Genomic DNA, 18,403 nt, shown 5'->3' with positions numbered 1-18,403 from the left:
TAGGACATCCATACAATAAAGACATTCAGTTGGAGAGCGGAAGAGTCGAGTGTCCTTTCGACCGCGGACTCGACGGGAGGGACCCTGAAATTCTTAATTAGAGCCGGTTGCCATAGCGACAGTCTCCAGGCAGCGCGGGCTGAGCTCTCAGTAGGGCTAGAGGGTGGGCCGCCGCTGGACCCTGCGCGCGCGCCCGCCACCAACTTTCCCTCCAGACCCGAAAGGGGCTGCGCGCTCCGCCCCCGCCCCCGGCCCGCGCACGTCCGTGCTCGGTGGCGCGCACGCCTGCGGGAGCCCTCTCCAGGCAACCTAGTGCTGATCGCTCGTGCCGGTGCGGCCGTTAACCGCCCTTGCGGGAGCCCGAGGCTCGAGGGCAGCCTCCACCCCTTCCTGGGCTTTCCCCCACCCACTTCCCGGTCGGCCCCGGGCATGAGCAGCGATGGCCGGCTGCATCCCTGAGGAGAAAACTTACCGGCGCTTCCTGGAGCTATTCCTGGGTGAGTTTCGCGGACCGTGCGGCGGCGGCGAGCCCGAGCCGGAACCCGAACCTGAGTCGGAGCCCGAGCCCGAACTGGTAGCGGCTGAGGCGGCCGAGGCTTCGGTGGAGGAGCTCGCGGAGGAGGCGGCCACGGTAGCCGCGACAGAGGAGGGGGAGCCAGAGCAAGAGCAAGACCCCGAGCCGGAGGAGGAGGCGGTGGAAGAGGAGGCGGTAGCGGCGGCGGAGGGCGAGGAGGAGGAGGCGGCGGCAGCCCGGGGGCATTCGGCCGTGCCGCCGCCGCAGCCCCAGCTGCCGCCGCTGCCCCCGCTCCCGCGGCCGCTGTCGGAGCGCATCACCCTCGAGGAGGTGGAGGGCGAGAGCCTGGACCTGTGCCTGCAGCAGCTCTACAAATAGTTAAGTAGCGGGGCTCGGGTGGGGGTGGGCCCGCCGCGCCGGCCGCGCCGCGGCTCCCTCGGCCCCTCAGACTGCTCTCTTTTCGGCTCTTCCCCTGCACCCGCGTCTGGCGCCGCTGAAAGCGCCCCGGCTGCTCGGACTCGGGCGGATGGCTGCGAGCTGCCCACGCCCGCCTCGGCCCCCCGCGCCCTCCCGCCGGGCCCGGCCCCTTGCTCCCGCTTCCCCTCGGCCGCCACTTCTTGCTCCGCTTCACACACCCTTTCCCCTTTTGTGCCTCGGAAGGTCTTTCCTTCCAGTCTTGAGAGCTCCCTCTTCTTCCCAGCTGGCTTCTTCCTCCCAGAGGTTTCCTCCGGGGTCTGCCGTTTCCCAGTCTGAGTCCCCTGTTGTTTGGCTGCAGAGAGACTCCTTTCTAGGCTGTGCTTCGAGGTGCCTCCTGCGTAACGGCAACAATGATGATAATACCGGCCCCATATCCACATGAGGAGAGACTGGAGTCGATTTTTCCGTCAGCCGCTCAGTGTTGAAAGTGAAGAGCTCTTTAGATGGCTTAATACACAGGAGGCTAATATCTTGGTTTAAAGATATTTGATAACGCACAGTTGAGGGAGGTGGGAAGAAATTGGGAGGGTAGGGTAAGCAAAATTTTACGAGCGAGACTTCAGGTGAAAGACGCCTGAAAAAGTCATAATTCGTTCAAGTGGAAGAGTCAGGCTGGTTTGATAAAATTGCAGTTAGGTGTGGTATTTTCAGTCCATTAAGTAGATGGAGTAGGGGAGAGAAAGCAGATGGCTTAGCTCCACAGATGAAAGTCTAAAATAGAAAGGTCAAGGCTTTGCCTTTCATCCCAGTTCTGGTTTTTATGGGCTTGAAATAGAACGGTTTACAATTGCCTTTCTTTCTAAATGGAATTGTTCTGAAATAATGACAGAGGAGAATGCTAACAAGTCTCTGAAAACATTGGTAAACCTGAAAGTCTTTTGCTATTCTGCCGATAGCTGTAATGAAAGGTGTTACCCTAGCCCCTCCCAGAAAGTTTACTGCTGTAAGAGTCCCTGCAATTAAGTTCACACTCATTTCTTGGATTTTCTCAAAAGCCCAAATTAAGAGAAGGGCCTGGAAAGTAAATGTTTTGTCTTCATCCTACCTAACAGACACCTGGTCAAATCATTCTTTCTGTTAAAGCAGAAGCTTGTCAAGAGAGAAAAAGCATTTAACATATCTTCTGTAGAAGTGGACTGTGTGGATGTCCCACACTTTATAAGCTATTTAAAATTTAATTTTGAAATACTATCCGATTACCAAAGTAACAGTACTTTTTGGGAAATGTACAAAATAAAATGGCTTGTGATACCACCACTCAGAGATAAACAGTATTAACATTTTAGAGTATTTCTTCCTGGTGTTTGTAAACTATCATAGAAAAGGGCCTATGAAATGTCATTTTTTAGCACTATATAAAGACACTTAAAACTTCCTGCTTAAAATAAAATGGAAATGTTTGCCAAAGTGGAAGAATTTATCTCAGCATCAGACTAATTCTGTTTTGACAGTTCTTACCTTTACAAATGCAGTTGCAGAATTAAAGAAACGCACATTTAAACATTAGAGAAGGTCCATTAAAGAGTCATTAATTTAGAACAGCCATGAACATTTGCCATTCGAGAAGGTTTTTTGAAAAATGAAATATGTAAAAAGATGATGGTAAGATATGTGTTTTTCCATATGGAAAGGAAGCAAGATTAATTTCGATACACATATAAACTAGAAAAAATATTCAGATGATAAAATAGCCATGTAATTGAAAACAGAAGTTTGGATTTGAAGTAAAACTAGCAAAATTTAAGTTGGAAAATATTATTTCATGTTAAATCAGAGATTTCATCATTTATACTGTGTTTTCTGCAGAAGCTACTAAACAGTTTTATTCAGGTATAAAATGGCTGGCTTGTTTATGAAAATATCTTCAAGGTCCTTACCAGATTAAAAAAACAAAAGCAAAAAAGCCCCTCACAGTTTAAAAAAATATACTTTCAACACATTTAGTTTTTATTTTGTTATTTATAAAAGAAAATCATGACTTAGTCACAAGAATCAATACTGGAAGGCACTATTAGAAATAGATTATTTTTTCTGTTCAAGCACTTTATTTTACAGATGAGAAAACTGTGGATCCAGATTCAGAAATGACAAATTATGTACAGATGATTCCAACATTTCTCAATATACTCTCTTATCCTCAGAACTCTCCCTGACATATTCAAAATGTTGGGTTCTCAAATTTCCTAGGAAATACTTTGAAATAGTTCTGACTAGGAATATGTTGGAATTGCTTATTTGTGGAGGATGAAGATTAAAAAAAAAAATTATCTCAAATACCCACCCACTCTGTTTATTTTGGGAATATATATATATTTTTTTTGTGAGGAAGATCAGCCCTGAGCTAACATCCGTGCTAATCCTCCTCTTTTTTTTGCTGAGGAAGACCAGCTCTGAGCTAACACCTATTGCCAATCCTCCTCCTTTTTTTCCCCAAAGCCCCAGTAGATAGTTGTAGGTCATAGTTGCACATCCTTCTAGTTGCTGTATGTGGGACGCGGCCTCAGCATAGCCGGAGAAGCGGTGCATTGGTGCGCGCCCGGAATCCAAACCCCAGCCGCCAGTAGCAGAGTGTGCGCACTTAACCGCTAAGCCACGGGGCCGGCCCTGGGAATTCTTAATATTCTTTAAAAACTCTGTCATGCTTGTCAAATGGTGCTAAAATTCTTAAATGAAGTTACACGAACTGTATATTCACCACCAATTTGATAGTTGGAACTAGTGCAAGAAGAAAATAACACTGCATTTAATACCGGTTTCATAAATCTCTAGTGTGTTTTTTCTGTCAATATTTTAGAAATATACATTGCTGGGCCGGCTCCGTGGCTTAGCGGTTAAGTGCGCGTGCTCTGATGCTGGCGGCCCGGGTTCGGATCCCGGGCGCGCCCCAAGGCACCACTTCTCCGTCCAGCGCGAGGCCGAGTCCCACGTACAGCAACTAGAAGGATGTGAGCCTATGACATACAACTATCTGCTGGGGCTTTGGGGGGAAAAAAATGAATAAATAAAATCTTTAAAAAAAAAAAAAAGAAATATACATTGCTGCTAAACACACTGAGGATCTCTGAAGAAAAAAATAAAGGGGCTTAATTTTCTCAATACTGTTTTGTGTATACATTGGTTGAAATTTCACTTTTTAAAAAAATATAGTGAGTGTTTTTCTCAATAATTTGCTTCTCTCAAAAGAGTTAGAATAGAGACAGCACATATATTTATCATTCTTCATTTTGGTAAACTCAAAGCTCAGGCCTAGCTTGAGATAAGCAGTTAGATAAGTAAAGGATCAAGGTTTAAATGGACAAGATATAGTTATAATTAGCAACTTCAAAGTTTTTTAGAGTTTTGGGATAAAGTTTTTGCCTTTAGGCTTTATATACAACATGGGATTTATGTATTTAGATATTCCTCTACTAGATAAAAACAACATGTAACATTTTGAAGGAAAAATAGTAACTCGAAAATGGCAAAAATCCCCTTGGATGAGAAATAACTCTGTTATGGGCTATAAATACTTTTTTTAAGGACCATTTAAATAATTTTGTTTCAATTAAACCTTAAGATTCAATAATAAATTTGTCATACTTTAGGACTGTTTTACTGAATTAGTCTATTACTTGTCAAGATCAAATTCCAATGATTTGGAACCTTCAGCTGTTAGTATAAAAATGATCTGTTTTACTCCTTTATCTAAACTTAAATGTCCCCCAAAAGATTAAAATAAATATTTTCTAATGACATAATATTAGGATTTCTGAGATTAATAAGAGAATCTCTTTGAAAAGATGGAGGTGAGATATTTTATAGCTTTGAAATAATTGGCAAAAATATTTTATAACTGATCTTATAGCAGATGTGAATATGAGACTATTTGTGTAGGTTCATGGATCAGTACTGTGTATTTTATTTCTCTATACTATATTGAGGATAAATCTATTTGTTTTAATCCAGAAGAAACAAATACTCTGATGTCTTTACTAGAGCTATATGTCATTACATTTTTGGAGCAGTTGTTTATTCAGTTATTCACTTAGTCTAGGTTGGATTTCTCAAGGGTGAGACAGATATCCCAGCAGCCTGGCAAAGTTAAGTAGTTGCAGATGGTTTATAGTAGTAATGAGAGTGGGCACTTTAAAAATGGCTTGGAAAGGAAAATCATTGGTTATAGACACTAATAATTCAGTCATATTGAATTATGTTTTGTTAATTAATGACTTTGAGATAGGTCAGAAAAGGATTCAACTTTGTCTCATTTTTACATATATAAATGGAAAAATACATGGATGCAAGTTATATAATATCACCCATTTAAAACTACATCTTTTTCTTATTAAAAAGTAATAAATGTTCACTATAAGAAGTGGAGAAAATTCACATTAGCAAAAAAAAAAAAGAAAATAAATACCAACCATTCAGTGTTAACCATGCTTTTCAGATTTTTCTCCTGCCTCTCAGGCTGCCACTTCTTCTCTGTGAGCTTTTAATACTCTGCCTCTCCGTTTAATGTTGGTTTCTGGTCCTTGGCTTTTTCAAGTCTGGTTGACTTATTTGTCTGTAGTCAATATTAATCTCTCCCATGACTTTGGTTACTGTAGATATGCTAATGGTTCCCAACTCTTGTCTCCATCCTTGCTTTGACTGCTACTGGAATGGCTCTACTTAGATGTCTGAAAGTCTTCTCAAATTAAACTGTCCAAAACTGAATTCCTCCTCCAACTCCCTTTATTTCCCCCAAAACAAACAGCACTAAAACCTGATTCTGTTTCTGTTGGATCTATCCCTGACTTCTCCTCTCATCCCTCACCTTCAGTCAATCTTACCTTGTAAATATCTTATATGTTCCTCTCCATTCCCACTGTCACTGTCATCTCTTGCCAGTCTTACTTTTCTCCAGTATATTCTCCCCAGTGTAGACAAAGTGATTCCTTCAGAATCTAGATTATGTAGATTGTCTAATTGTCACCCACTGCTTAAACATCTTTACTTTTTACCTGGAGTTAGCCAAACTGGGAGGTTAACGGCACAGGCTTCCAGACTGCCAAGTCTGCCTCAGACTTTTGACACCAACTGTAAGTTTGGGATTTTCTCAAAAACACCTCCAGATTTCATAATTCACTAGAAAGACTCACAGAATTCACAGAAAGCTATTGGATGCTAATGGATATGGTTCGTTATAGGGAAAAGATTCAAATTAGAACCAGCCAAAGGAAGTGATGCATGAGACGCAATATGAGGATTTTAAATGTGAAGCTTCCATTGACCTCAGGGGTGTGTTACCCTCCCAGGACTGATGTGTGGCAATGCACATGGAGTATTGCCAGCCCAGGAAGCTCACTTGAGCATCAGTGTCCAGAGTTCTTATTGGGACTTATAGATTGATTGCCTACGTGGTTGAACTTAGTTTCCAGTCTCCCCTCACCAGAGGTTTGGCTGATACCTTGTAGTCCAAAGGACCCACCATGAATAACAAGGAACTCCTATTACTCCAGAAATTCCAGGGATTTAGAGGTTACCTCCCAGGAGCTGGGGACAAGGGCCAGACCTCTCTTTGGGCAAGGCCAAATTCTTTACTATCTCTCTATCACCTCTCTCTCCATTGCCTCCAGATAAAATTCAAACAAGGCTTTATAATCTTACCTCATCAGCCTCATATCTGAATCACTATCCACCCACTCCATCCCACCTCTGCACCTCTAGAAACTACACTTCAGCTATTTTAGATTACTAATATATTAGTTTAAATGTGCTGTGTTTGCTCTTAACTTCTGCACCTTTTGCATATTATTTACTATTCCATCTACTTTGAATACCATGCTCCCCCACCCTGCCCAATCCAATCTCTTACTCATTCTTAGGTCTCCATTTAATATTACTTCCTTTGTTCACCATCTTCACACTCATAATGAGTTAGGTATCTCTTCCATGTGCCCCTCCTTATTCCTCTTGTTTTTTTTTTTAGATTTTTTATTTATTTATTTATTTATTTTTTCCCCCCAAAGCCCCAGTAGATAGTTGTATGCCATAGCTGCACATCCTTCTAGTTGCTGTATGTGGGACTCGGCCTCAGGATGGACAGAGAAGTGGTGCCTCGGTGCGCGCCCGGGATCCGAACCCGGGCCACCAGCATCGGAGCACGCTCACTTAACCACCAAGCCACGGGGCCGGCCCTCCTTATTCCTCTTGTAGCACTTGTTTAATTCATTATTTTTTTTGTCAGGAAATATTTATAAATCTTTTACTAGACCAGTGGTCTTCAAAGTGAGGTGTACCCAAAATAATCCATTGAGGTGAAGGAAGAAAATAATAAAATCTATTTACTTGTATACAAACTATGAAATTAAGTGTTATTACTTGATATACCAATTGAGATTGGAGCTTGTTCTGTATGACAACTGATTTCATGTCAAGCGTGGTGAATGAGGTATCCTGACAAAGTACATTTTCCACAATTTAGAAGAATTGACAATGGCACCCCACATCCAATTTTCAGAACGTTACAAAATATTGCAGTTTACCTGCACTGATTAACGGATTTATTGATTATGTTTCCTGGTTTTAACAAAATTAACTCTCACAAAATGAACAGTTGGTTTTAAGAATTCCTGCAGAGAAATCGTGAGTTGAACATAATATTTATAATGCAAGTGTAAGAAACAACAAAACTTAAGAGAGGCCAGCCCGGTGGTGTAGTGGTTAAGTTTGCACACTCCACTTCAGTGGCGTGGAGTTCACAAGTTGGGATCCCGGGTATGGACCTAGGCACTGCTGATCAAGCCATGCTGTGGTAGGCGTCTCATATATAAAGTAGAGGAAGATGGGCACGGATGTTAGCCCAGGGCCAATCTTCCTCAGCAAAAAGAGGAGGATTGGCAATAGGTGTTAACTCAGGGCTAATCTTCCTCACCAAAACAAAAAAAAGCTATAAAAAAACAAAACAGGGTTGGCCCCATGGCTCAGCAGTTAAGTGTGCGCGCTCCGCTACTGGCGGCCCGGGTTCGGATCCCGGGCGCACACCGACGCACCGCTTCTCCAGCCACACTGAGGCCGCATCCCACATACAGCAACTAGAAGGATGTGCAACTATAACATACAACTATCTACTGGAGCTTTGGGGGAAAAAAAAAGGAGGAGGATTGGCAACAGATGTTAGCTCAGAGCTGGTCTTCCTCAGCAAAAAGAGAAGGATTAGCATGGCTGTTAGCTCAGGGCTGATCTTCCTCACACACACGCACACACACACACACAACAACAACAACAACAAAAAACAAAACTTAAGAGCTTATACTTCTCTCATCGTTGGTTACATTAGATTTTTTTTAAAGATGATGTAATCATATCTGATGAGAAATCAGCAAAAATGGAATTATTAAGTAGATTATGTAAAGTATCATTTACTCAAAGGAATACTGAAATATTACTGGTGAGAGTAGTGTGTGTGTGTACACATATGTGCATGTGTGTATGTATGGGTGTCTATGTAATTTGTATGTATGTGTATATATACATATACATAGAAAAGTATACATACATTGGGGGGGGTGGTTCATGATATTCCAAATTTTTTAATAGAGTGCTTGAGCAAGTATTTGGAGCCAGTTACATTAGATGATTAGCTACATGTTTGCCATCATATCCCTAAGTCAGAAATGACAGGCACATATACAACACATGATAAGTATTTGCTGATCCAATGAATGAGCTAAGAGATTTTTAAAAAGATACTGTTTGGGGCAAGCCCTCTGGCCTAGTGGTTAAGTTCAGCACGCTCCGCTTCGGTGGCCTGGGTTTGGTTCCCGAGTGCAGACCTACACCACTCATAGGCACCCAGGTACAAAGTAAAGGAAGATTGGCACAGATATTAGCTCAGGGCGAATCTTTCTCAGCAAAAAAAAAAGTAAAAAAGATATTGTTCTTGCTATTTTAAACAACTTAGTAAATTTTGATATTCTCACATTTTAAAACTTTTTATTATGGAAAATTTAAAGTATATAAAAAATAGTTTACTCATCACCCAGCCTCAGCAATGATCAATTTGTGGCCAATCTTGTTTCATCTATGCCTCTACACATCTCACCTCACCTCCCATTATATTCTATGTAATTTTTAAATGAATACTCATAATTTAATCACATTTCTATAGGACATTTTAGGTACTAACAGTTTTTGGTTACTCTAAGATAAGAATATTGTAATGATCATCCTTTGAGCAAACCTTTGATGTTCTCCGAGTATATTTCTAGTGTTTGGACTATGTTAAAAGATATTCACATATTTCAGGCTTTTGATATGTAGTTTTTAAATGTCCTCTAACAAAGTTTTACTAGTTTACCCTCTGAGCAGATATATATATAAGAAGAAGATTATTGGTACATGTATTATGAAATAATTTAAACACTTAGAAAATAACAGAATAATAAAGCAAAATATCCACAAACCCACCATCCAGTTTCAACAGATTATCGTAATTGTTTAAGATTATTTTAAGGAAATAAAACATTTCATATGGAATTGAAGACTTTGTTGTCACTCTCTTCTGTGATCCCATTCACATTTCTTTCTTCCCAAAGATAATCTGGGAATTCTGGGAATGTATCGTTTTGGTCTATATTTTTATGTTTTTACTACACATGAATTTGTATGGTCAGTATATGGTGAGCTTTTTTGTTTTTGTTTTTGTTAACTAGCTATCTTGAAACGAATCTTTTTTTCCAAAGATTTATTCATGTTGATACATATGGATCTAGTTTTTTTCCTTTTAGCTACTATATAGCATTCCATTATATGATTGTATTAGGATTTATTTATCCAGTCTCCTATTGATGGACATTTGGATTTTTTCTAATTTTTGCATATTATACACTGTGTTAGTTAATACTAGCTGCTCTTATGGGTAAATCCTGAAATCTCAAAAGCATAACATAATGTTAGTTTATTTCTTGCTCACAGAGTATCTTCAGTGGAGAAGAAGAGCTGTGTTCTATGGAGTCATTAAGGGACCCTGGCTAATAGAGGGTCTGTCATCTTCAACCTGTGGTTTCCGAGGTTGCTCTAGGCATCAGCATCCATCCAGCAAACAAAAGAAGAGTGGAGAATGGTGTTGGAGGTTTTTAGGGGCCAGTCTTTAGAAGTGGCGTATATAATTCTGTTCACTTTCCATTGACTAGAATTCAAGTTATGTCGCACCACCTAGGGCCCACATTTCCCAGCAAACAGGACTGGGAAATGTAGTTGCTAGCTTGGCAGTTAATTTAAGAAACAACTCTACACTATGGAAAAGAACACAAAACTTTGGTGGATAGCTGGCAGCCTCTGCCCTACAATTAATTCTACAGTTGTACATGTCTCCTTGTGTATATGTTCATAGATTTCTTGGGTATATACCTAGAAGTAGAATTGTCAGATTGAAGTTACATACACTTTTACTCTGTTAGATATTGCCAAATTACTTTGTCCAGCAGCACTGTATGAGAGGTCTGGTTTCTCCATGTTTTCACTAATATTTGAACTATCATACCACTCTTGTATTTTTACATAGCTGTGTGCCATTAATGCCACTGAACTATGTTAGAAAGAGGAGAATACTTAAAGCTGACTGTGATCTTAATTTAGGGCATTTTGGAAGAGGATACTTGCCTAAAAGTCTAGACCAGTGCTATTCAGTAGGAATATAATTGAGCCACAAATATAATTTGAAATTTTCTGTTAACCGTATTTTAAAAATTGAAAAGAAACAGGTGAATTTAGTTTTAATAGTTTTATTTAACCCAATTTATCCAAATATTATATATCTAAGTACATTACCATTTAAACATGTAATCAATGTTAAAATATTATTGAGATACTTTACATTTTTTATACCAAGTTTTCAAAATTCTGTGTATATTTTATACCTATAGCACATCTCAGTTTGGAATACCACATTTCAAATATTTAGTAGCCACCTTGGCTAACATATTGAAAGGCATAGGTTTAGACTTAGTAACAAAAACTTTAATTCTATAACACATCTGACAGTTATTTTCAAAGTCATATTCAAATGAGTTCTTACTCCAGTTACCAAGTACATCTTGATTTAGCCTATGGAGGAATAACAAGCTGAATTTATTTTTCCTAGATTTCTTTCTTTAGATTTAGATTATTGAATTGTTAATTTCTCCTCAGTTTGTGAGGTGGTAGTTTTCTATTGCTGTATAACATGTTACCATAAACTTAGTGGCTTAAAACAACACCTATTTATTATCTTACCGTTTATTATGTAGTTTTGTATGTCAGAAGTCCAGGAATGTTCATCTGGGTTCTCTGCATAAGATCTTGAGTCAAGGCTGCAGTCAAGATTTCAGCCGGGCTGGACTCTTATCTGGAGGCTGAGAGGAAGACTCCACTTCCCAGCCCATTCAGGTTTTTTTAATTTTTAAATTATATTTATTTATTTATTTTTCCCCCCAAAGCCCCAGTAGATAGTTGTATGTCATAGTTGCATGTCCTTCTAGTTGCTGTATGTGGGACGCGGCCTCAGCATGGCCGGAGAAGCAGTGCGTCGGTGCGTGCCCGGGATCCGAACCCGGGCCACCAGCAGCGGAGCGTGTGCTCTTAACCGCTAAGCTGTGAGGCCGGCCCCCATTCAGGTTTTTAAAAGAATCTAGATCCTTCTTGTAGGTCTGAGGTCCTCATTTCTTTGCTAGCTGTCAGGCGGGGCCTGATTATCATTCCTAGAAGCCACCCACATTCCTTCTTACATGGCCTTCTTCATCTTCAAACCAGCAATGGCACATTAAGTCCTTTTCATGCTTCAAATCTCTGTGGCTTCTGCTGCTGCCAGCCAGAGAAAGCTCTCTGCCTTTAATGGCTCATGTGGTTAGATCAGGTCCACTGAGATAATCTCCCTGTCTTAAGATCAACTTGCCATATAACAATACAGTCACAGGAATGATATCTCATTAGTATTCACAGATTTTAGTGGTTAGAGTGGGACATCTTTGCAGGACCATTTTAGTAATTCTTCATACCACTGTAGAGAAGCAAGATGAAAGAGAATTTAATTTTGTTTAGAGTTCTTTTCTTTTTTTTTTTTGTGATGAAGATCAGCCCTGAGCTAACATCCGTGCTACTCCTCCTCTTTTTGCTGAGGAAGACCGGCTCTGAGCTAACATCTATTGCCAATCCTCCTCCTTTTCTCCCCAAAGCCCCAGTGGATAGTTGTATGTCATAGTTGCACATCCTTCTAGTTGCTGTAGGTGGGATGCGGCCTCAGCAAGGCCAGAGAAGCGGTGCGTCGGTGTGCGCCCGGGATCCGAACCTGGGCCGCCAGTAGCGGAGCGCGTGCACTTAACCGCTAAGCCATGGGGCCTGCCCTAGAGTTCTTTTAATTTCACTTCTAAATGAAAGAAAAATACTCTGCACATTTCCTTTTGTCTCCACTCCCACCAGCCTGGTCCAAGCTTCCATTAGCTTTTATCTGGCTATAGCAGGACTCCCAACTGCTATTTCTGGTTTCATATTTCCCTCCCTTCAGTCAGTTTTCCCTACAACAATCATCTGGTCTCAACTTGATCAGCCTCTGCTCTTGCTCAGTTACTATGCTTCACTCACAGTGGTCTTGATTTAGTTCCCAGAACCTGCCATGCTCTGTCCTGCATCAGGGCCTCTGCACTTCTGTTTTCTCTGCCCAAGCAACTTTTCTTCTTCTCTCCAACTGTCTGTCTCAACTATTAGGTCTCATGGAAATCTTAAATATCTCTTCCTCATAGAGGTGTTTTCTTACCTATCGTCTAAATTAAGTCTTGCTTTTTGGTTTTCATAGCATCTGTTACTTTTTCTTTATATCCACTTATCATTATTTATTCATTTCTTATTTAATGTCTCTTCTCAAGACTGAGGGCAACAGATAAAGAATGTTTTGTTCACCTTGGTGTATCCAGCACCTAGTACAGGTCCTGGCACATAGTAGGTACTCATTAAATATTTGTTGAATAGATGAATGAATCTTCAACTTTTTCTCTGCTCAGTCTACTAGATTGTTTCCTTTGCAGATTTTTATAGGCCTATTCTCCTTCTCTTTTCTCTCTTTGTTATTATTTTCTTCCTCTGCTCTCCTCTGAATGGTAGAGGAGCTTGGCTTCCTATTTTATGTTATTGTTATATGTTTGTTAACATTTTCAACTAGCTGCAGAAGTATGTTTGCAGTTCTCATTACTGATTAACACTCCACAACTTTGTAAATGAACATTTTCATGGACTTGAAAGAGTATTCTCATGTAAATTCTTGAGAATATTGTGGACAATAACAAGTTTGAAGAATAATAATTCTGTATAGAGAGTAATGAGCTAGTTAAAAGATTGAGAGTATTCTTAATTCCTTGTGTGTATTTTCACTTAAGACTTGACCTTCTGGTGTATAGCTCTGAGGAACTCCAGTCCACTCTCCCTATATTAGTTTAAGTCATTAAAGAAAAAGAACCAAAAAGTAATCTGCTAGTTAGAACTAGTGAAGATAATTTTTTTCCTGGTGACTTGATTCCATGATGATTTATAGAATTCCTACAGAAACATCACAGTTCTTGTTTTTATGGATTTGAATTATTTGACCTGCTTCTACAAGGTACAACCTCTTATCTTTGATCTTTTTACAGTGATTTCTTATTCACATTTTTCTACTTTGTGAATCTTTTTTTTTTTTTTTTGTAAGGAAGATCAGCCCTGAGCTAACATCCATGCTAATCCTCCTCTTTTTGCTGAGGAAGACTGGCTCTGAGCTAACATCTATTGCCAATCCTCCTCCTTTTTTGTTTTTCCCCCCAACGCCCCAGTAGATAGTTGTATGTCATAGTTGCACATCCTTCTAGTTGCTCTATGTGGGACGCGGCCTCAGCGTGGCCAGAGAAGCGGTGCGTCGGTGCGCGCCGGGATCCGAACCTGGGCCGCCAGTAGCAGAGTGCGCGCACTTAACCGCTAAGCCGCGGGGCCGGCCCTACTTTGTGAATCTAAATACAGAAACTAAAACAAAAAGTGCTTTTGTAATAAGCCTATTTTGTGTGAAGTATATTGTGCTACAGCTAATATTCACCTTTGCATTAAAAAAAACAAGCAACGAAAAATAAAATGTAATGCCCTTAAGGTGATATATATAGTATTTATAAAATTGTGTTTGAGGTATGTGATATATAAAATTTTTTCTTAGGCTAAAACTCTAGAGGGCAAGAATCATGTTGTGACTATGTTCTTTATTGAACCTAACAAGTTAGCACATAGGTATGAGAGGTGACAGTCGTTAAATCAGGCTATCACTGATTTTGCAATAGGAATGACTTCTGAATTTTTAGGATTTGATTTCTGGCAACCTTGAATATTTATTAGTTCATATAGTCTTGGTTTCAGGTCGCTTATAAATACAGTCTCATCTGTTACCTTGAAAGAGATTTGTCTCATTATTAACAATCTACTTATACACACTCAGGAACAAAAATATTTTCAGCTTTTCAAGGTCATAGGGGAAGTTAACTGTGCATCTGGAAACAATGTTCAGTCTTTTAAAAGCAGATAAATACAAATTTGCATTTAAATGCCTTTTTTCAGGATATTCTCTAATCTTGGATAAATGTAAGTATCTTTCTATAGGCCTTAGTTAATGATGTAAACCTGCAGAGGGTCAGCATTGTCTGCACTTGAAATAATAATTGTAGAACTAGTCGTAGTAGTAAGCTGCTCCTGTTTCTGCTACATTTATTGAGAGCTTCAGCCACTGTTTTGTATTTTTTACCTCATTTAATCCTCACAAAAGGTATTTGATATTAGGTTCTAGTATTAGCCCATTTTGCAGAAGCAAAAGCCAAGGTGCAGAAAGTTTAAAGAACTTTATCAAGTTTCCACCATTAGCGGTGTCGCTAGGATGTGAACCCAAGCATACTGACTTGAGAAGTTATAGCTATGAAGTTCATTTTATGATTTTCATGGTACATTACAAACATGTTTCTACAGGGAAAAATCTCAGTGACGATGCAATTCAATTGTTCGAATTTTGACCACTGCATTGCTTAGTTCAGGCTTTTATCACTTCTTGCCTTGATTACTTTAGTAGCCTCCACACTAGTATGCCAGCCATTAGTCTCTTTTCCCTCTAATCTAGCATGACTGGATTTTCTGACATAATTGAATTCACTGCAATTCTCTAAAGATATCATGTTATTTCTTGCCTTTCTGCCTTTGTAGATGCTGTTTCTTCTTCATGGAACATCCACTTTCCTGGCTAACTATAACTAACCTCCCTTTTGAGGGAGAGAGGGTAGTTGGATTTTTATTTTATCTTGCATCCAAAAAGTCCATCTTGCTCAGGTATTACCTATAAATAAAGAGCAATCTAATGTTTTTGCACCAAATATTTTTCTAAACTCTTGACTCTAATGAAAGAAAAGATTAATAATTAGTGCTGCTTATTAAAAACACAGTTTGAAATCCAGAAATTCTTTAAAGAATAGACTAAAAAGAAAAGTTCACAACTTGGTGTATAGTTCATAACAATGGCAAACAAACATATCACTCACTAGTCACTTACTAAGGTGCCTGGAGATATTTTTTTCTGTTTTATACTTGACTAAGTATAGACTGCAATCTATTTAGATTTTTCAATTTCAGTATTAATTGTTGAAGTAGCCAAAGGTACCTATTTTCTATATAGTTTTAATGGCTAATGTAGTAGCCATCTACTCAACATAGTGTCTCTTTTGCAAAGAAATCTTTTGTGTGTGTGTGTGTGTGTGAGGAAGATCAGCCCTGAGCTAACATCCGATGCTGATCCTCCTCTTTTTTTTTGCTGAGGAAGATTGGCCCTGAGCTAACATCTGTGCCCATCTTCCTCTACTTTATATGGGACGCCGCCACAGCATGGTGTGACAAGCGGTGCGTAGGTGTGAGCCGGGATCTGAACCCGCGAACCCCGGGCTACCAAAGCGGAGCATGCACACTTAACTGCTTGAGCCACTGGGCTGGACCCAAAGAAATCCTTTTTAATTTTTAAAAATTAAGTAAAAGAGAAGTATTTTTGCTCAGTTAGTTTGCATTCTGTATTAATGTCATATTTAGTATGTGATCTTTTATTTTTTATTTATTTATTTTGTGAGGAAGATCAGCCCTGAGCTAACATCTGATGCCAATCCTCCTCTTTTTTGCTGAGGAAGATTGGCCCTGGGCTAACATCCGTGCCCATCTTCCTCTACTCTATATGGGACGCTCAGTGCGTCTGTGTGCACCCGGGATCCAAACCGGCGAACCCTGGGCCGCCAAGCAGAGCGCGTGCACCCAACTGCTGCACCACTGGGCCGGCCCGTATGTGATCTTTTAGAAGCCAGTAAAATACATATGGTCAGTAGTAGGCAGTGGATTATAAATTAACATAAAATAACGAACACTTGTATTCTAGGAGTGCCATGGATTATAGTTCCCACCACTGGGTCCATAAGCTGTAATATAGTTTTGGAATCATTATCATTGTAAAATCATTATTCCTTTGCAGAATGCATTAAAAAATGGCTCAATGTAAATCTTGTCCTTCGAAGTCAGATTTTCATTTATATATTAAAATATACGGTTTATGTTCAACATACAGTGCTAAAGTAAAACTATCCTTGACTGTCACGGAAAGGAAGAGGAACCAGTACAAGTGATATCAGCTTCTAGTGTAGGTCTGTAAAAATATGTTGAAGATCAAATATAAAACAAAAGCATTCTCTCAAAAAGAGGTCTTACAAATACTCTTACTCAAACCAACTAATTAAACATCACAATGGGAGAGTCCATTAAATATTACATTAAGTAATTGGGATATTTTTATATTCTTACATAGATCAAAATTTCCAAACCATGAAACTGAATTTCTTCTTATTTCCCCAAGGATTATAAAAAGAGATTTTAATTAAGCTTTGCTATCAGGTAGCAAACCAAGCATAAGAATTTCCTTGGTTTTAAAAAGCAGTTTATTTAACTTTTCTAAGTAGTTGTCTAAATAAAGATGGCCTTATGTGTGGCTTGGTAATTTTGTGGTTAATATATACCATGAAAAAATTATTTACAGGTATTCAGTTCCTGAGACATATATGATCAGCTATGTTCAAGCAAGATATTGAATCATTTGATATTTTGTAATAGGGTATAATTAACAGTAAATCCTAAAAACAATATGATTAGAGTTAAAGACAGTATCCTTTTTGAAACTGACATTGCCAGAGTTTCTTTTCTTTTTTTTTTTTTTTTTAAAGATTTTATTTATTCATTTTTTCCCCCCAAAGCCCCAGTAGATAGTTGTATGTCATAGGTTCACATCCTTCTAGTTGCTGTACGTGGGACTCGGCCTCGCGTTGGACGGAGAAGTGGTGCCTCGGGGCGCGCCCGGGATCCGAACCCGGGCCGCCAGCATCAGAGCGCGCGCACTCAACCGCTAAGCCACGGAGCCGGCCCCAGAGTTTATTTTCTTATCCACTTGTTTTCCACTTCATTACAGAAAGGATTTCAAGTGGCAAATTAATTTTACTATAATGGGAGTAATATTTATTTAGTCATCAAAAAACCATTAAGTACCTAACATATGCCAAGCACTGTGCTAAATGCTGCTTATACAGAAATAAAATACATGTTCCTTTCCTCAAGAAGTGTGCGATTTAGAGGAAAAGTCAGACAAGTTAACCAGCAAGTAAAGTACAATGTGAGTATAATAAAAATTATTATTAACTCTGTTATGTATGAGATGATATACCAAGTATATTACATGCTGTTATTTTGTATTTTTAAATCAGGAAATTAATGTTTAGCAATACTAGTAACTTGTTCAAGGTCACACAGTACGTGGTAGAATCAAATTTGAACTCAGATGTATCTGACTCCCAAGCTTGTTATCTTGTGGCCTCTAGATACTAGACACAGCGATGCAGAGGATTTTATGGGACACTGAGGTGGGTGTGCCAGTGTAGGCTGTTAAATTCTGGAAGGGGATGCTTAAATTGAGTTTAGAAGACTAAATAGGAATTAGCCAAGAGGAGGAGGGAGCTGAAAAGCATTCTAGCAGAGAGACTAGCATGTGCAAAGGCACGGAGATAGAAAGCCTAGCCCATTTGGGTCTTACCTGGCTAACTCTTATTTCTCTGAATAAAGGAGGATAAACCTGCAAGAAAAACCAGAGAAATCACCTAAAAATCATTCATTCATTCATTTATTCAGTCAATATTGGGCACTATAGACTCTGTATTCACTGCATCTCTGGGAAGATACTGGAATTTTTTAAACTACAAGTCATAGAAATGACACTAATGTTAAACAAAATGCCCCATAATCAGGAAACAGAAGAGCCTTATGCTCTTTCTTCAGTCCTCTAATTTGTTTTATTTGGCTTTTAGAACAGTGGCTTCTAAATTGTAAAATCTCTCTCTCTCTATT

General features: G+C 39.5%; 1 protein-coding gene across 1 annotated transcript in view; it reads left to right on the top strand.

Moving 5' to 3' along the window:
* Positions 1–348: 348 nt before the first annotated feature.
* The window catches only part of PPM1E (protein phosphatase, Mg2+/Mn2+ dependent 1E), a 192,962-nt gene continuing 174,907 nt past the window's right edge, over positions 349–18,403 (top strand). Inside the window, exon 1 of the mRNA XM_004434787.3 lies at positions 349–891. Coding sequence (XP_004434844.2) covers positions 440–891 — 452 coding nt within the window. The 5' untranslated portion in view covers positions 349–439. The remainder of the gene's footprint in view (positions 892–18,403) is intronic.

Source organism: Ceratotherium simum, chromosome 16 (genome assembly GCF_057802395.1).
Source record: "Ceratotherium simum simum isolate JZ-2026a chromosome 16, ASM5780239v1, whole genome shotgun sequence".
NCBI classification, from domain to species: domain Eukaryota; kingdom Metazoa; phylum Chordata; class Mammalia; order Perissodactyla; family Rhinocerotidae; genus Ceratotherium; species Ceratotherium simum.
This window is presented reverse-complemented; position numbering and strand designations above follow the sequence as displayed.